General features: G+C 46.5%; 5 protein-coding genes across 14 annotated transcripts in view; 2 read left to right on the top strand and 3 right to left on the bottom strand.

Annotated features, from left to right (window-relative positions):
• The window catches only part of men1 (multiple endocrine neoplasia I), an 8,023-nt gene extending 5,430 nt beyond the window's left edge, over positions 1 to 2,593 (bottom strand). For 3 of the 6 annotated variants that reach the window (XM_061809194.1, XM_061809198.1, XM_061809199.1), the window contains exons 1-4: positions 2,436 to 2,593; positions 1,262 to 1,731; positions 663 to 871; positions 297 to 425 (exon numbers count right to left, since the gene is read on the bottom strand). In XM_061809194.1, coding sequence (XP_061665178.1) covers positions 297 to 425; positions 663 to 871; positions 1,262 to 1,697 — 774 coding nt within the window. In that variant the 5' untranslated portion in view covers positions 1,698 to 1,731; positions 2,436 to 2,593. Of the gene's footprint in view, positions 1 to 296; positions 426 to 662; positions 872 to 1,261; positions 1,732 to 1,805; positions 2,110 to 2,141; positions 2,411 to 2,435 lie in introns of those variants that run through there. The other 3 variants (XM_061809197.1, XM_061809196.1, XM_061809195.1) reach the window with 3 other exon arrangements.
• Positions 2,594 to 3,019: 426 nt separating this feature from the next.
• On the bottom strand, positions 3,020 to 6,357 carry LOC133494916 (lysosome-associated membrane glycoprotein 3-like). 2 transcript variants are annotated; one of them, XR_009793456.1, is made up of 7 exons: positions 6,203 to 6,357; positions 5,078 to 5,541; positions 4,722 to 4,841; positions 4,112 to 4,178; positions 3,704 to 3,877; positions 3,124 to 3,628; positions 3,020 to 3,090 (listed from the first exon to the last, which is right to left on the bottom strand). XR_009793456.1 is itself a non-coding variant. In XM_061809207.1 (6 exons), exons 1-6 carry the CDS (start codon positions 6,243 to 6,245, stop codon positions 3,489 to 3,491), a joined length of 1,008 nt encoding a protein of 335 aa, XP_061665191.1. In that variant the 5' UTR covers positions 6,246 to 6,357; the 3' UTR covers positions 3,020 to 3,488. The 2 variants fall into 2 exon arrangements, 1 of the variants encoding a protein (XP_061665191.1); XM_061809207.1 differs by having other exon boundaries at positions 3,020 to 3,628.
• A 141-nt stretch (positions 6,358 to 6,498) lies between these two features.
• On the top strand, positions 6,499 to 14,021 carry LOC133494907 (uncharacterized). Of its 3 annotated transcripts, none has more exons than XM_061809186.1 (2): positions 6,499 to 6,793; positions 10,110 to 14,021. In XM_061809186.1, exons 1-2 carry the CDS (start codon positions 6,779 to 6,781, stop codon positions 14,019 to 14,021), a joined length of 3,927 nt encoding a protein of 1,308 aa, XP_061665170.1. In that variant the 5' UTR covers positions 6,499 to 6,778. The 3 variants fall into 3 exon arrangements, with proteins under 3 accessions (XP_061665170.1, XP_061665169.1, XP_061665171.1); XM_061809185.1 differs by lacking the exon at positions 6,499 to 6,793 and adding an exon at positions 9,342 to 9,769; XM_061809187.1 differs by lacking the exon at positions 6,499 to 6,793 and adding an exon at positions 9,342 to 9,860.
• On the top strand, positions 7,336 to 9,186 carry ing2 (inhibitor of growth family, member 2). Of its 2 annotated transcripts, none has more exons than XM_061809208.1 (2): positions 7,336 to 7,531; positions 8,284 to 9,186. In XM_061809208.1, the coding sequence occupies exons 1-2, from the start codon at positions 7,387 to 7,389 to the stop codon at positions 9,012 to 9,014; spliced, it is 876 nt and encodes a 291-aa protein (XP_061665192.1). In that variant the 5' UTR covers positions 7,336 to 7,386; the 3' UTR covers positions 9,015 to 9,186. The 2 variants fall into 2 exon arrangements, with proteins under 2 accessions (XP_061665192.1, XP_061665193.1); XM_061809209.1 differs by lacking the exon at positions 7,336 to 7,531 and adding an exon at positions 8,042 to 8,159.
• Positions 14,022 to 14,059: 38 nt separating the features above from the next.
• Positions 14,060 to 16,915, bottom strand: rwdd (RWD domain containing 4). Its single transcript, XM_061809210.1, has 8 exons — positions 16,711 to 16,915; positions 16,508 to 16,588; positions 15,404 to 15,513; positions 15,190 to 15,340; positions 15,003 to 15,111; positions 14,792 to 14,841; positions 14,652 to 14,711; positions 14,060 to 14,563 (listed from the first exon to the last, which is right to left on the bottom strand). Exons 1-8 carry the CDS (start codon positions 16,732 to 16,734, stop codon positions 14,531 to 14,533), a joined length of 618 nt encoding a protein of 205 aa, XP_061665194.1. The 5' UTR covers positions 16,735 to 16,915; the 3' UTR covers positions 14,060 to 14,530.
• Positions 16,916 to 17,499: the final 584 nt, after the last annotated feature.

Raw genomic sequence — 17,499 nt, 5'->3', positions numbered from 1 at the left:
ATCTAGTTGCCAAGCTATTTTTTTTAAAAGGATTAGCAACTAATCTTCCCAAAAACAGACGCTAACAACAACTCTAGTTACTTGTTGCTGTATATGAAATGTGAACATAGTTCCTCCAAATTATGGTGAAAATGAAAATTTACTGTCCAAGCATTTAAAAGTTCCACCTTCCATAATGCATGCCCTTTAAAATATGGATTAACAATGGGATGACCTTAGCAAAAACAAAAGGGGGCGATGAGGGAAAATGATAAGCTACAAGACTGTCGATTCGGGATGGTGCGTTTTGTGGTCACCTGCTGAAGCTGCAGCAGCTCCGAGCTGTCAGTGTGCAGGTCCAGTGAGGGGTTGATGGCGCACACCATGAACGCCACCTCCATGTTGCGGTCACATTTCATGTAGGAGCCCTTGAGGTACAGCCAACTCTGAAGGAGACACAAACACAGTACTTGCTGACAATGTACAAATAGTGAAAATCTAGGACTAAAAAAAAAAAAAAAAAAAGTTAAAGAAAAAATCACTACTTGTTTCTAAAATCGAGCTCCTCAGCGCAAAGATGCCAACAAATGCATAAATAACGCGACTCAACTCACTTCAACAAAGTTCTTGCATAGTTCCCAGTTTTCCACCGATTGCACGTAGTCCCACGACGTATCACTCACCTTTTCATTGACTCCCGCCGCGACCGTCTGCCCTCGCCGGTCTTCGTTCCCCTTGCCGTGCCAGGTGACCTCGGCAGTCTCCTCGCCGCTCTTGCCAAAGATGACCCAGGCGTGGTCTTCGGACAAGGCCAGGTGCACATCCTTCAGGGCCAGGACCTGGCAGGCCGCCACCACCGCAAAGGCCACACCCGAGCTGTCCAATTTTGTCCCTTCATCAAGGACACCACAGTTTATTTATCTGGACGATTTACAAAATACAATAATTTCAACCGCTTCCGCAGTTCAACATGCCTTTCATTTTATGCTTGTAAATGTTTGCGTTCAAATCCATTTACATAGTAGTTTTAATCGACTTGTGAGTAGTATTTCATGTCCTAAATTAAATGTTTAAAATTATTTAAATTTGGTCTCTATATTGTGGATTTGGAATGTAAATCACATCAATGGAGGAATTCATTGTATTTCTTTACAAGGTAATGCTGAAAAAGAAATCATCACTTGCTTTTTCCTGAGCAAAAAAAAAAATCCATTTGTGCAGTGTCTGTGCAGCTTGCGTCGGGAGATTTTATTTGAGTGTCATATCGCCCCGTTCTACTTACCGGTGATGAGGCTGAAGAGAGACTGGATGTGGGCACGGTCTTTAAAGTAAGATCGACTGAGGCTGTTCCAGATCACGTCCGACACCTTCTTCACCAGTTCCCGACTGGACCCCGCCGCCGCCCGCCTGTACTGGGACAGGTCCACGGCCCCGCGGATCTGCGCTGTGAAGCGCTCATACAGCGCCGAGATCATGCCCAGCTCTACGGTGGGGAAACACGAGTTGGGACAGTCCGGCTCCAGCGGCTCAAATCGCACGCCGGGCACGTTGACGGGGACAACGCGGTTCACGGCGAGGAAGTGCTCGACGAAACCAAGGACCAGGGAGAGGAGGGCGAGGTCCGGCTCGGGCTTGCGGAGCTCGGCGTCGAAGAGCTGAACGACACCGTCGATCCCCCGCAAGGGGAAGTGTTTCTTCTGGGATGAATGCAAACCCATTGTTTCTCTCTTGATGCAGTCTTCACCTGCAGTACTGAATGTAACACAACATCAACAAAATCCCTCACTTTTTTACCAAAACGATATGCTAGCAGTGGCCACACTAACCAATAAAAAGAGAAATTGTCCCATCTTGTATTCGTACTACAAGGTTCCTTTTGTATTTTGACACATTTAGCTTCGAACAGGGTTTAACAAATATATTCAGATTCTATAGTTAGATGTAACAAGTAATACTGGATTTAACTATTTAAGTTGACAAATACTCGTGTAGATACGGAAGAAACTGACTCAATAAGTCCATTTTTTTAAGCTAAATGTGAAAACGATGCTGGCTTGGTGGGCGGGGCACTCCGATCTAAAAAGCACGCACACACCCATTGAAAATGGGCTAGGCTAAAGTTAGCATTTGGAGCCTGATTGAAACCGGCGTTCCGCTCAAACCTCGCTTCCAAGCCGAGAAGCGGCTACTCCGACGTCGCATTGCATCGCCGCGAGACGACGCAAAGCCGGCCGGGACTCAGAAGCCGACACACAAACGTCGTCTTCAGTTGGCCGGCGCCCAGGTGCGGCTAACACGCTAATGAGCTGCTAGCTAGCGCGAGACTATTTCACAATAACGCGAAACGATTTGGAAAAAGAAAAGTGGCGAGGAAATGGCCCCCGCAGTGCTGCAATTGACTGAAAAGGCTCGCTCAGGTGTCGGAAAGCCCAGGCGGCGTGAGCCGTATCACGTACCCGGTTTTCTCAGCAGTACCCCGGCCACATGCTTCTTCTTCGGGTTGTTTTGTGTTTTTGTGTCGCACTTCTTTTGCCGCGCACTTCACGTCGTCTGCGCCGAAACTCACTCGCGGTGCGTCATCACGTTGACTACGTCACAGGACGACCCCTTCAGGTGCAGCGAAAGCTGTCAGAAAACGGGGCATTTCCATATTTATCGCCACAAGAGCACGTATTCTTTTCATAAACATAATTTCACGCACTATTATTTGTGAGAAATGCACTCACCTGCAGGCTAGCTCCTCAAACTAAATTTGACATTTTAAAAATGACAAAAGTTTTACCTTTTTCCACCACAATAACTTTCATTGACTAATTTTCCCATGAAGCCACTCAAAAAGTTAAAATTAAAAAAAGCAAATCTCATTACACACACCCCCCAGTCTTAATTTACAGCAAAACTAACACTCACATTGAAAATTTAACCATGCACAAATTTTCAAACATTTGCCCCAAGTCTTTAATATACAGCTACATAAATGAATTTTCCCATTATATTCTAATTTGAGATGTACCAGTACTAGAATAAACTTGGACAAACGTTACAAATGGATCAATCTTTAATGGCATCAAGACTCCAGAAAACAATGGACATAAAAATCCCTCATCGAACCTACAAACACTTGAAAAGACACTTTCATCGAACAGACACTACAGCGCGCGCATTCATCAGCAGCAAGCGACAGCCGCTTAAATTGGAGCGCTGACTCAATTAATACAACGCATGCATTGACGAACCTCAGCTCCACTTAACAATGATTGGGACATAACGCTGAAAGCGACCCCGGCCCATTCCTTTTAGTGGATTCATAGTTAAAAAAAAAAAAAAAAAAAAAAAAAAAAAAAAAAGGCTGTGCAGGAATCACTCAGAGGAACACTTTGGGGGGGGGGGGGGGGGAGAATATTTGTCACACACAGAGGCCACAGTGTAAATTCATGGAAAACGTTGGGCAAGAAACGAGGATTTCATACAGGGATGGGTCGAAGAGTCAGGTTCTGCCTTGGGGGCCCTCAAAGTGATTGGTAGCCATCCGTCCTTCTCTTGCGGCCCAGCAGGTAGACCGCGATCACCACCAAGATGAGGATCAGCAATGTCACGCCCACACCGATGGCCACTCTGTAATCGGGCTGGTCGGCTGCACAGTGGTCGGCTGAAATCATTGCCAAATGTTACAAGCGGGTCAACAACGGCGGCGGCGGGGCTGACAACCCATGGGGCTACTTACTGACGCCGAACTCCTCACTCTTGGTCAGATTGAAGGCCTGAATCCGGTCGTCCTTGACATCCAGATACAATCCGTTCCCCATGTAAATGGACTCGCTCCTGCAGGAGTAGGAGTGGCCGATCTTCGTGGGGAAGGCGCGCAACGACTGGTTGCTGGCGGCGTAGTGCCCGCCGGCTGCAAAAAACAGCACGAGACGGGCAAATTACGCTTAGTAAAGGCTAAGAAATGCTCCTGTCAAAATAAACCAACTACTGCTTACTGTTGTAAAATCTGTATTTTCACTCACAAAAGCAGCGCTTTGTCACAAAGACACCAAAATACGTTGGCCCACTCAAGACATTTTCTTGGTTACAGATACCTCCAAAGTCCTTCAAGCTCTTCGAGTGTCACGCGAAAAAGCGACTTTACCTGTGCTTAAGGGGTAGACGAGGCTGAACAGCAAAGCGTTAGCGTAGGCGCTGTTTTCGCCGGTGCTCTGAGGGAATACAAAAAGATAAGAAAATGCAAGTTGGGATGTGATTGTTATTTGCTATGTCAACAAATCAGTAAGGGTAATTTGCGGCGTTTGCGTGGGTGAGGCACTTGAGTGACGCTTGTCACATGCTATGACACGCAAATACAAAACAGGAAAAAGAAAAAGGAAAGAAAAAAAAAAAAACTGGCTCGGCAAGTCCACTTCCCCTTTTTGGAGGGATATTTCTCCCGTGACAGCCTGCGTATGAAAATCACATGAACGGCAGCAATCAAAATCTTTTTCCCCCCCCCACAGGTTAGGACAAGTGCTATTCCAGATAAATTAAAAACGGGGACATTTTCTACTCCTTTATCTGTTGCAGCAAGTTATTAAAATGGATAGTGTACATTTATATGGGGCCTGACCAATTTTTTTTTTTTTTTTTTTAAAGTTGAATCAGTGCAACTTTTGTCAAGTCTTTTTTTTTTTTTTTATACACGAGTGGCTGTACTTCCACTTGAGTACACGTCGGGTCGACTTTTGCCAGCTTGGAGAGAAGCGCACCTTGTTGAAAATGAAGGTGATGAAACCCTCCTGGAAGACCAGCGTGAGGTTGGCCCGGTTCTCCTGACACTCCCCAACAGCTCGGGTCTTATTGGGCTGCACCGTGAACGTTCCGCTGTCCTGGAAAAGGAATTAAAAAAAAAAATTATACATGTCTTCTGAAAAATGGCCAACACCACCACATAGATGCTAATTGTTAGCCTCGTGCCTATGGGGTATCCCATTGTTTGCTAGCAATCAGGTAGCAGAGGCTTCTTGTTGTGTTTTGCAAAAAATATTTAGGATATTTTTCTAGTTAGATACTTCCACCTGAGCATTGCCGTCAGACACTTTACACAAGAGTGAACTAAAAGCACCTTTGGTTTCACGAGTCGGATCTGCACGGCCATGCGGGCCATCAGGCAAATGGCTTTGCCCTTCATCAGGTGGTAATCTCCCGCACTCAAGGGGTTGGGCGGCGTGGGCTTGGGTGGAGCCGTGGTGGAGGGGGCAGGGGTGGTCGTATTGGTGGAGGGGGCAGGGGTGGTCGTATCGTTGTTGGTTATGGGAATGTGACCGGTCGTAGCGTTGGGGGTCGTAGAAAGATGACCGGTCGTCGAGGGCGGGGGACCGGTCGTAGCGCTCGTCGTCGAGGGCGGGGGACCGGTCGTAGCGCTCGTCGTCGAGGGCGGGGGACCGGTCGTAGCGCTCGTCGTCGTGTTGGAGGCCGGGGTCAGGGGCGCAGGTGTCGTTTGGCTGCTGGAAGGTTCCGGTTTGGTTGAGGGAAAGAATTCTTCTCCGGGAGCCAGAGTCGCGGGGAGGTTTTCATCTTGAGCCAGTGCTTCCATTGAAAAGAAGAAGAAAAACCCAGGGCATTAGAGTCAATGAAAATAAAAATAAATAAGTATAAAACCCATCAAATGCTGCCAGAGCACAGATTGGTGCAAATAGAGATTTATCAAAAAGAAATTCCTTCATAATTGTCATCAATACAGTAGGAGAGTATTTCAAAATTACAGAGACTAGGTCACCTTTAAACAAAATAAAAACTAGACTTCTTAGACTGTGTGACGACTCGAGTCCACAGATGATAAATAAACAAAAGGACGCCCCTATATTTGTCTGTCTACTTTTTTTTTTTTTTAAGTAGCACAAAAAATAAAGTGTTAATCAAAAGTGTGAGGCAAGTGACGTGACTTCTGTGTCGAATTGGCCTGATAATGTCGCAAGAGTACAAAAGTCCACAAAGCATTGTCAATTCCAAACACGTTGCTCTAAAGCAAAAAAAAAAACAAAAAAAAAAACTAAACAAAAATCCAAACTTTTTCAACCCGCATTCGACATTTAAAAGGCTTACAAAGCTCGTTTTAGTCCATACGTCATATAGAACCGAAAACGAGAAAGGGAAATCGATGTACCCTCTCCCCTAAAAAAAAAAAACGTACTTAAAGCAAGACCAGAGTACTTAAAGAAAAAAAAAAAAAGTACGTTCAAGTTATTACCTGAAAAAACGCAGCAAAAAACGATTATGAGTGAACTTTTCATGGCGACAGGTGCGGTTAGTTGGTAGCTTCCCGGAGACCTCGAGGGACGGAATGACGCCTCGGTCCTACGACGAATCAAGGCGCTTAAATAAACAGGCACGATGACCGGAAGCGCGGAGGGGGACGTAAAAATAAAATACCAAAGTCATCCTTCTACCGCTCCGAATTCATAATCTCGACGCTTTTAAGTGGTCGCGCTATTCAATAAATGAAACTGCAATCGTGGGCAAAAAGACCTGAGGTCAAATTATTTTAACGAAGCATTGTGCACAATTTACACTGTTATTTTGAAATCAGCCCCCAGAAGCGGTCGGCGCAAATTGCGCCGAGCTGCTGATTTAATGGCGGCAAGTGTTCGGGAAACGAAACTAGCAACATTCGGCAAGGGGAGGAGGTCGTTGCCGTTTACAGTAAAAGAAACTTAGCAAGATGTTGACGCTGGTAATACGGCAGAGCCAACTGTTAATATATCAAAAGAGAATTAGGGGGGGAAAAAAAGCAGCATGAAAACAGGAAAAATATGTGCGTTTTTCAATGAATCCCGAAAAGGTGAATTTTTACATTTGAAATAACTTGTTTGTATTCATTATACATGTGATATCAAGAATATACTTGAAAAAAATGAACATACAGTCGGGGTTTAGAACAGGAAAAACAACTATATGGACAGATGACGACTTCGTGTATTTTAATAGCAGAATTTACGTCACGGCGCCCTCTAGTGGAAATTCTACAAGTAGCACCCGGTTCGAGAAACCCCAAAGTGATGAAATTAAGTACTGTAAAACATGGACGGTGTTACTAGTACTGGTGTTTGTCTGGGACAGGATCATTTTTTTTAAAAAAGTGCTGTTTTGTCAGCGTATTTTTTTACTATGCTAATGCGCCCCCTCTCGCCCAATCGCGACACCGCGTTCCCCACCGGCCCCGCCCCCGCGACGACATCGGAGGGGCAGAAACCGTCCAACGCCATAATAGGAAATGCTCACGCATGCGCACTACTGGCAGTTTTGTTTGAAGTGAGCTGCCCTTACGGGCTCGCAAAGTCGTCCGGCATTTGAATCGAATCCCCACAATTCCGCACGTTCCCCCACCCTCCCCCCCCCGGCGATCCCGGCGCTCCTCGATGCATCGTCGGGACAATGTTAGGCCACCACTACCCGAATGCTGACAAGTCACAACAATTGGCCAACTACGTGGAGGATTATCTGGAATGCGTGGAGTCCCTGCCTTTGGACATACAAAGGAATGTTTCCGTGCTCCGGGAAATCGACGCTAAGTATCAAGGTGAGGTGACCTCCGAGGCGGCTTTGCGCGTCCGCCGCGTTTCCCCACATGAACGCCAACGCAGCCTGGCTCCCTCGCGCCAAACTCTGTTCGGAAAAAGGTACACGTTTGTTTCCATTTCGTGGCGGTAACCGACACAAGCGCGTGGTCATACTTTTTATTCAACGCCCGCAGCGGTGACTGCGGTCAAGCTCGGACGTTCGGCGTCATTTTACGGCGGACCGACAGCACAGTGTGATGGGTTAAGTCGGCACCTCCATTGTGGCGATCCGCGGACTGTGCTGGTGTGCTTTGTAGAAGCCACAAGAGCTTTTCTCCCATGCCCGGCCCCCCCGTCACGTGACCGACCGGCGTCGTCACTGCCGGTGGAGGCGGAGCTGGGCGGGTTTGTTGCGACACCCGCACTTTTTTGACACACCCGAATAGTGGACGTCTCTGCGGCTTCGGTTCTGACACTTGGTCACACTCGCAGGTGTCGTGCGAGTCGTAAGACCCGCACCTTAGCTGCTGAAGGACTTGCACCACCCACACTCTGAAGAGCTGGGAGTTTTAATGCCCGCACTTTTGTTACAGCCTTCACATGTGGGAGTCTGCTCCCGCACGCTTCCTGCCATTTTCCCCAAAAGCGGTACACTACACTATCAATCTCACAGAAACGTTCGGCGGCCTTCCTCATTCTCTACCGACGCAGCTCTGATCTCCACATTTCCACTTGTGAGGTAGATGCAAGTCATTTGTATTCGTGTTTGCAGAAGTGCTGAAGGAGGTGGATGAAGTCTTTGAGAAGTACAAGGCGGAGCAGGATAGCGGCCAGCGGAAGCGCCTGCAGGTCCAGTTACAACGGGCGCTCATCATCAGCCAAGAGCTGGGCGACGAGAAGATCCACGTGGTGACCCAGATGACGGAGTTGGTGGAGAATCGCTCGCGCCAGATGGACTCCCATTCCCTGTGCCTCCAGGAGCCCTGTCATCCCGAACGGGTGGCACCGGAACGGCGCACGAACGTCCAGGAGCCCCCCGCCGCCGCAGCAGCTGTAGCCACCCCGGCCTCCGCCGAACGCGCCTCGGGCCGCAGGCCGCGACGTCAACGGAACAGCGAGAGCCGAGACTCCAGCCACCCGTCCGCCAACGGCTCCGTGGCGGACGACGCGGTGGAGGAGCCGCCTGCCCCGCTTCCCAGAGAGAAGAAGTCCAAGTCCACCAAGAAGAAGAAGCGCAAGTCCAAGCAGGAGCGAGACGCTTCTCCGGTGGATTTCGCAATCGACCCCAATGAGCCCACCTACTGTTTGTGCGAGCAGGTGTCGTACGGTGAGATGATCGGCTGCGACAACGACCAGTGCCCCATCGAATGGTTCCATTTCTCCTGCGTGGGGCTGACCTACAAACCCAAGGGCAAGTGGTACTGTCCCAAATGCAGGGGGGACAACGAAAAGACCATGGACAAAAGTTTGGACAAGAACAGAAAAGACCGCCGGTCCAGGTAGTGACCCAGCAGCTAATCCATCAGAGGACAATGTTGAGAGCACAATTGAACCGCAGAAAAAGCCACTTGTGAGGACATGTGCTGTGACACCTTCATCAAGCTATTTGTTTCAGTGAGAAGTTTCTTTATTTTTGACGTATGAAAAATGAATAAAACTAAAGCATCTTGGTATAGTAGGAGTCTCTCTTTCATTGTATTTAAGCAATTTGGACTGGCTCAGTGTCTTGAAGGTAGCGCCGGTCGCCATACTGGCCCAGAGCCGTTGTTCGTGTTGAAACCTAAAAGCTTTCAAACATCATAAGAAAAGGGATGGATCCAGCCCCCATCTTTTGTAGCAGAAAGAAAAACAGGACAACCAGGTTTTCAATTGGTGATGTGCCTTGATGATGACTATTACCGGCGGTACGCCTTGACGACAAAGTGAGATGTCGACTCTTCATGACAAAGAGCGACGATGTCACACACTGGCACCCTTTGGTTGGCCTTGTCCTGAGACGTAAAAGGGTTTGCAATTGTAAGGAACCCCCTGGACGTCGGCCGACCCCGCAAAAACCTCAGAGCGCAAATGTTCGTACATATTTTCCCCTGAGAAAGAAAAGACTGCGTACACAGCCGCCAAAGATGAGTAGCGAGAGTGCCACACTTGGGCCAGGAAACGACATCCTCACCCTTGAGAAGATTCAACATGGCATTAAGGATTTTTTTGCCCAGCGGGGGATGTTTGGCGATGATGTGAAAAGCTGCCGGGCAGGCCAGGTACTGACTGCGGCTTACATCATGATAGTGGTTCGCCATCCGAGCCCCTGCCAAATTGTATATTCTTAAGTGTTTTTTTTTTTTACAGCGGGTAAGTCCAAATTTAGTAGCGTGCCTTCAGTGTAGTCCCTCGATACGCAAGAGAGTGCTGAAGTCTACTGATACAGTATTGTATTCAGTGCATTTTGGATGTTTTATGCCTTTGATTTTTGCATGTCTTGCTGCTGTTTGAAGATTTAATGAGGGTGGGTCACGCAATAAATGATGGCCCACTGTACACAAAGTGAATTATACACGCCAGGATCTGCATGCTAATCAGATGTTTGCATTTCTACTCTAGAATATGACTTACAGCCTCAAGGACGAAAACAAAGACGCTAAGATCAACAATATCATCAAGAGCATTGTTGAAAAAAGCACCCTCGATGTCGCCAACTTGCGGCACCTGATCACCCTCTGGGACAAGGAGGAGCGGGCCATGTCTAACTCCTTAATCGACGAGTCGTCATATGGTGTGGCCACCCAGCAGAAAATCAAGCAACACCTCAAGGATTTTTTCTCCGAGCGACTGATGATCGCCGAGCAGGAAGAGGGTACGCGCGCCGGTGCCACGTCGGCATTGAGGATATTTGCTCGAACGAGCGCCGTAAAGAAGACTCGAGACTTGGCTAGTTTAGATATTGAGGAAGAGGATGATACCGGTATCTTTGAGGAGGAATTGAGTGTCAACACAGATGAGCAACATACTCACCTGGACGACTTTTCGCAAACGTTAGATGGCTCGCTTTCTCCCTCTTCGTCGACCTCCACCACACCTTCCTTAATTGACAAGGCCAAAGATTTGTTCGGGCAAGTGTTTAACCCTGTTGTTGACACCATTGATACAGCTGGCAAAACAATTGTCGAAAAACTGAAGTCGACTTTACAGAAAACAGTGGGGCCTCTGCATTTGGACAAACAGACAGTGGAGGAACCCTGCGTGTCAGAGAGGGAATCAGCTGCTAGCCTTTCACCCACAACAGAGGAAAACTTGGTGCCTGATTTGGCTTCTTTTGTCTCATCGGTTACTCCATCAGATTTGACTGACAGCAAAGGTGAAGGATTGCTAGACCAAGACGTCTTAGATCAAGAGGCAACAGAGGACACATGTCTAACTACTGGCTTGTTGGAAGGAGCAGATCCGTCTCGACTTAGGGATGCAGACACTGAAGATCAGGTCGCTTCTGTAAAATCAGAACAGCTCTTATGTGTTCCTGACAAATTGGAAAACAGCGAACTGACGGTCTATGACGATACCGTAGGGATTTTAAAGGAATCAGTTGAGAGCACGAGTATAACAAGTAACCTGGATAATGACGTGGTTTTATCGCGGGGGGCTCAAGATTCCCCAGAGCATAGATCTTCCATAGTCCCTCCTTTTGAGAGTAACAAGTCACCAGAAGACAAGGAAGAAACAAGGACTTTATCAGATGACAAGGCCTGTGCTGATCCTGAGTTGCTTGAAGATGGGATAGCAAAGAGGTCATCTGAAGGAGCAACTCTTCATTTTGAGTTGCCAGTAGACGGGGTGGAAAAGAGGTGTTCATCTGAACTTGTAACTGCTGATCTCGAGTTGCCAGGAGACTGGGTAGCAGAGAGCCCATCATCTGAAGCAGTAACTGCTGAGCTTGACTTGCCAGAAGACACGGTAGCAGAGAGGTCTTCATTTGAAGCAGTACCTGCTGATCTTGAGTTGCCAGAAGACAGGTTAGCAAAGAGGTCTTCATCTGACGCAGTTGATGCCGTTCTTGAGTTGCCAGGAGACACGGTAGCAAAGAGATCTTCATCCAAAGCAGTAGAGGCTGATCTTGAGTTGCCAGAAGACAAGGAAGCAAAGAGGCCTTCGCCAGAAGGCGTAAATGTTGAGCGGATGCTCCTGGAAGACGAAGTAGCACAGAGGTCTTCATCAGAAGCGCAATATGCTGATCTTAAGTGGCCAGGGGACAGTTTGGTAAAGCCACATTCACCAGAAGCAGCAGGCCGCAATCTCAAGTTGCCAGAAGACCAGGTAGTAAAGAGGCATTCACCAGAAGCAGTCATAGATGCTGGCATTCAGGGGCCAGATGACAAGGTAAAAAGCAGTTCTTCATCAGAAACACTAGAAGCTCATCTTACGATAACTGAAGATCAGATAGAAGAGAAACTTTCACAGGAAGAAACAATGGATGCTGATCATGAGAGGCATGACCACCGGGTAGAAAATACATCACTAGAAAAGGTAGATAATGATCATGAGTGGCAAGAAGACCCGCTAGAAACGGAGAGTTCTTTGGAAATAGTACATACTGATCTTAAGTGGCAAGAAGACACAGTAGCAAAGAGGCCTTCATTAGAATTGGTAGATACTGATTTTCAGTGGCCAGAAGATTGGCTAGAAAAAAAGCCCTCCTTACAACCAGGATTAGATACTGATCTTAACGAACCAGAAGTCAATGTGGCAAAGATGTCTTCATCAGAAGCAGTAGCTGTGGATTCTAAGTGGTCAGAGGACGTGGTAGCGAAGAAGCCTTCGTTACAATTACTAATAAATACTGACCCGAAGTCACCAGAAGACAGGGTACCAGATTGGTCTTCATCGGAAGCAATAGTAGACGCTGACACTCAATTGTCTGTAGACCAGGAAGTAAGGAAGCCGCTATTCGAAGTAGATGATGCCCTTCAGTTGTTTGATGTCAAGAGATGGTCAGAAGAAGCTGTAGCAGATAGTGACTCTCAATTCTCCAAAGACCAAGAAGTAAGGAAGCCTCTACATGAAGTAGTAGTAGATGCTGGTGTTCAGACGTTTGATATTGAGAAGCCATCAGTAAAAGATGCAGCTATATTTTCAGAAGGCCACGTACCGGAGAGGACTTCATATGAAACAGACGTCGGCCTTGACACAAAATTGCCAGAAGAGGTGGTATCTGATACGCCTCTGGCCAAAGCAGATCTGGAGCCTTTGTCAGCAGTGGTTCACCATGAATTGTCAGAAGACAGGGTATCTAGGAAGTCTTTATCTGAAGTACAAGTTGTTCCTAAATTGTCAGAAGACAGGGTATCTCAGAAGTCTTTATCTTTAGCAGAAGTAGAGGTTGCTCCTAAAATGTCAGAAGACAGTGTATCTCAGAAGTCTCTATCTTTGGCAGAAGTCGGGATTATTCCTAAAATGTCAGAGGACAGGGTATCTAGGAAATCTCTATCTTTAGCAGAAGTAGGGGTTGTACCTAAATTATCAGAAGACGGGCTATCTCGGAAGTCTTTATCTTCAGCAGAAGTAGGGGTTATTCATAGAGTGTCACAAGACAGGGTATCAAACAGGTCTTTGAAAGCGGCAACAGAAGTCCGTAAATTGTCAGAAAGCACGGTATCAAGGAGGTCTTCGTCCAAAGAGGCAGTACATGTCTATAAATTGTCCGAAGACAGGATATCAAGGAAGACTTCATCAAAAGTAGCAATGGACGTAGTCTCTAAATTGTCAGAGGACAGGATATCACGGTCTTCATCAAGGACAACAATCAATAGCTCTAGATTGTCAGAAGGCAGGAGATCAAAGAGATCGTCATCAAAAGTAACGGAAGAAATCGAGCTGAAATTGTCAAAAGACAGGATATCCAGGAAGTCTTTAACAGAAACAGTGCTCGGGATTGAGATAAAATTGTCAGCGCGGGAAATTTCATCGGAAGCAACAACAGACCTTGGTAAGATGCCGCCGGGGCAACTTGAGTCCCGGCCGTCCCTTTGGAAGAGGTGGAAAATAAGACGTCCAAGGAAGATACAACCAATTCTGGAGAACTGTCCCAGATCCATCCTGGACTGTATTGGAGCCAAACCAGCGATTAGGCCCATTTTCAAAAAAGTCACATCAATGTGGAAGACTCACTACGGCCGGAGAAAGAGCAAGAGGGTGAAAACAAACGGCGACAGGAAAAGCGAGAGACCTCCACAGGAAAACATCTCAGATGACCGCGTGGCCGAGGCCTCCGTTGCCTCATCGATCATCTCAGTCGAGTTACCGCCGAGTGACAGTGAGGAGGAACCGTGCACAAGGACCGAATCCGCACACTCGGTGGAGGACGCCCATGACATCCACAGCTTCTTTGAGAACATGTTTAAAAAGGAGTTTTCCAAACGGTTAGAAAAATCCCTTAAAAGGGGTCTCTTGGACGTTGTCAATGATTACGTCCCTGAGAAATCTTCCCCGGAATCTGTAGATAAACCAAAGTCGAAGCAGTAGAAGACTATGAAAAAAAAAAAAAAAAAAAAAAAATCCCCTCAGTTTTAGTGGAGGATTTTAATGGTAACGAGGACTCGAGTTGACAGTCTACTGACGTCACTTCTGTAAAGTTCCACACATTTATGCATTAATTACAATAAAGAGAGAATTCCGCGTAATAAAGTTTGTTGTTTTTTTTCCCCCTGATCTTTGCCGATAATCACACAAACCCCCCCCAAAAAAATGTCATTTAAAGCCACACCTCAGAGAAAGGTCCCTTCAAAGTCAAATTTGATGGAATTGTTTGCCGGCGAGTCTCGTTGTACTCCAAACAATCCATTTGTAAGGCGACTCCTTTTGAGGTTCCAGGCAGTGGGAGGTTTTTCTTTTGGAGATTATTTTCAAGTAACCGTGATGAAATACTGAACACATTGTACTGAAAAGTGTTGCCTCCCTTTTGGTCGACCCGGATTCCACTTTTCAGGAGGGTTTGGCCCCAGGTGAGCTCAAGGCAGCAGCGGTCCACCGGCTTAATCGTCATCTTTACCTCCCGTTTTGCTTAGCTGCAACACAAAAGTAGAACAAAAATGACAACTTTTTCCTTAAACTAAAGATTATATTCATTTTTTTTTCTTTTTTTTTAATACTTACATGCTGGATGTTTGTCGTAACAACCGGAAAAACATGAGAAAAAAATTTTAATTGCACTTCCTGTTTAAAAAAATGAAAAAAATTAAAAAAAAAAAAAAAAAAAAAAAAATCACATGAAAGAATCTTGGTATCGTACGTACTTTAATGACGTCGATCCAGTTCCAACCTCTTGGCAGTTCCCCTTTGTTATCTGAAAATGCGGGACCAAAAACAAACTTCAACTTAGGGGTAAAATATTTGATCCCTCGCAGAATTTTCTGAGGTTGCGCCACTTCCATTCAGCAGGGATCACACTTATTTGTGCCCATGTACGTATGTGTCTGGGCCGAGGTCCCGGAACCGTGGCCCCACCTGTCCGGTTGACGAGCTTCCTCTTCTGCGCTTTGGTGAGCTGCTCCTTGCGCTCCTTCTTTTTGCCTTCTGTGGCGTTGGCCGTCGCTTCGCCACTGGACGTTACAGTCTGACAGCGGCGGGAAGGAAGCAGTCAATGCCGAAGCGCACGTTTACGACTCGCGGCGGCGACCAACTTTGAACGAACCACGGCGGTGACCGAGGGTTGGTGGTTCTCCATCAGGGCTTCTTGGTTCTCCTTGGCCCACTCGAACAGGGTGTACGTCATTGCGTCGCCCAGATTCGCCTCCACTTGTTCCTCCAGTTTGGACAGGATGAGCTGCTTGGTTTCCGTAGCGCTGACGAGTGTCTCATTTTTAGCGTTTTTTAAAACTGACAATTTGTCTGGTCGCGAGACTTACATTCGGTTGTTAAAAAAGCCATCCAGGGAGATTTGGGGACCGCTCTCGGGGTACGTCTCTGGCCAAGCGATGTCCAAGATGAACGCTTTTGAGTCCTCCAGGTCTCCAATCTGTTGACGAATTGCTTTTAATACAAACCAGCAATTCCAGTGGTTCTGCAGGGCCAAAGCTTTGAACACCCAGTTTTTCCAGCACCTGTGGACTACTTTCAGTGGGAAAGTTACGGGCTTTGCAACCAGATGTTCAGCGGCAGCCCAAAAGTTTTTTTTTTTTTTTAATAGCATATAGAGCTTGTGCACGTGACGCCACCATTCACAACTCCTTTTTTTTTTTTTTTCCCCTCAAACATAGTTAATGAATACGAGTTTGTGTAAAACCAGGGGCCATTTATTTAAATATTGGTATTTGTATTAAATATTAGCTGAAAAGATCAATGGATTCCTTTGCCGGAACACATTTCCGCGTTCACGAGCCGTCAAAACCGTCACTATGTGGGATTTATTGCAGATGAGAACCGATCCAGCAACTAACTATTCATATGCATCCAGACTTTTGTACGCTTTCAAACTTTTCTGTGTAAATCTCGACAACTTATCCATGTGTGTATCCACTTGTCCAAGACAAGCGGAAGCCAATTAAGAGTCCAATTCCTTATCGGTGAAAACATCGATTTCGGCATCAAATACGGGTCCTCTATGCCGAGTTTGTCTAATTTTTCCACGTACCGACATTTATTTTCACCTTCTAAATGTCTGACGGTATCGGACAAGACTCTGGGCGTCGTGCCACAGGACATATTTCCGTGTCGTCTCCAACCGACTTAGCATTGAGCAATGCTTATCTTGACCGGCAATATGGCGAGGGAAACAAAAGTCACGTGATTTTATGACGCGGGTGCACGAGCTCTATAAGCAGTACCCGTGGTATACTAGCAAATGTGACAAAAACTGGGTGTGTTGGGAAAACTGGGGGTGTTTCAATAACCACAATTTCCTTGCTCGGTAGAGGTCTATGATACATATTGAACTTATCCATATCTGTTATACAGTTTCAAAATCCAACGAGACATGACTCCTGCTGAATCGAAAGAAGATTATTACTCACCCGTAATTGAAAGGAAACCGGACTAAGTTCTTTAAAACACTCGTCGCCCTCATAGATGGAGCGAAGAGCCTCCAACTCCATCTAGAAAAAAGCGGAACATTCACAGACTGCCACAGTTCAACGGTGTACTTAAAAAAAAAAAATAATGATGCCAGCAGTTAGCATCTCGCCGCTAACCACATTATTGTCCGTTCATGCCCTACCTCTTGATCCTCATTCGCTGTCATAATTTCACTTTCGTTTAGCAGTGGCGTCCCCTCTTCGCGGAACTAATCCCTCACCGTAAAGAAGCCGTGTCTGTCCTTAAGAGCGATAAAACAGGACATTTTGTGTGGCATCTTGAGGATGAGAAAGCTAACGTGACATTTGCGCGCATGCGCAATTAGCGGCAATCCTCTTGCTCGTTGACGGTTGTCAAACCAGTTCAACCCGCATTTACTGCCACCCGCTGGACAAAAGGAGTAGCTCCGGACAAAAGACGTTTCCTCCGGTAATTCTCTACAGTTCAATTAAACTATAGAAGTAATAGACTACACTATAAGATGAAATTTACCGGTTGTAATAAATACAATTTTATATGTTTTCAAGGTCAAAACTTCGTTTCTCTCTGGATTCATTGAGGGGAATCGGGTATGAAATTGCAATTCAAGAGCCAGAAAAGCTCATTTTCTCTGGGAATCATTGTTCTGCAAAGGAGCACAAGGAAGAGCGATGACCATTTTGTAAAAAAAATGGTTTATGGAACATTTCAAAAGTGGTGAAACAACGCAAGAGATAACAGAGAGGGGGGGGGGAGCAGGGGTGGTCCATCAAGTACTCTCGTCAACATGTAAACAGGTTCAAAAGAAGCAGTTGAGTCGTAATTCTTCTTCTTTTGTCCTCAAGAGTGACACAATTGAAACCAGATGCACGCCGAGCCATGCGACTGAACTGCGTGGAACTGGACAATCGCAAAATCCCGATCCCAAACGACATGAAAACAATGTAAAAAA

Source organism: Syngnathoides biaculeatus, chromosome 21 (assembly GCF_019802595.1).
Source record: "Syngnathoides biaculeatus isolate LvHL_M chromosome 21, ASM1980259v1, whole genome shotgun sequence".
NCBI classification, from domain to species: domain Eukaryota; kingdom Metazoa; phylum Chordata; class Actinopteri; order Syngnathiformes; family Syngnathidae; genus Syngnathoides; species Syngnathoides biaculeatus.
Note: the sequence above shows the minus strand (reverse complement) of the source record. Positions and strands in the feature narration are given on the sequence as shown.

Bases quoted from the DNA above. Each gene is read 5' to 3' on its own strand.
- LOC133494916 (XM_061809207.1), bottom strand. From the start codon at position 6,245: ATGAAAAGTTCACTCATAATCGTTTTTTGCTGCGTTTTTTCAG. The intron at 5,542-6,202 runs GTAATAACTTGA...TTTCAATGGAAG, and splicing joins TTTTTGCTGCGTTTTTTCAG to CACTGGCTCAAGATGAAAAC. The intron at 4,179-4,721 runs GTGCGCTTCTCT...GTATTCCCTCAG, and splicing joins TCACCTTCATTTTCAACAAG to AGCACCGGCGAAAACAGCGC.
- ing2 (XM_061809208.1), top strand. From the start codon at position 7,387: ATGTTAGGCCACCACTACCCGAATGCTGACAAGTCACAACAATTGGCC. The intron at 7,532-8,283 runs GTGAGGTGACCT...TCGTGTTTGCAG, and splicing joins AATCGACGCTAAGTATCAAG to AAGTGCTGAAGGAGGTGGAT.
- LOC133494907 (XM_061809185.1), top strand. From the start codon at position 9,452: ATGACAAAGAGCGACGATGTCACACACTGGCACCCTTTGGTTGGCCTT. The intron at 9,770-10,109 runs GTACTGACTGCG...TTTCTACTCTAG, and splicing joins AAAGCTGCCGGGCAGGCCAG to AATATGACTTACAGCCTCAA.
- rwdd (XM_061809210.1), bottom strand. From the start codon at position 16,734: ATGACAGCGAATGAGGATCAAGAG. The intron at 15,112-15,189 runs GTTCGTTCAAAG...CGCCGCTGTCAG, and splicing joins AACCCTCGGTCACCGCCGTG to ACTGTAACGTCCAGTGGCGA. The intron at 14,842-15,002 runs GTGGGGCCACGG...CCGCATTTTCAG, and splicing joins GAAGCTCGTCAACCGGACAG to ATAACAAAGGGGAACTGCCA.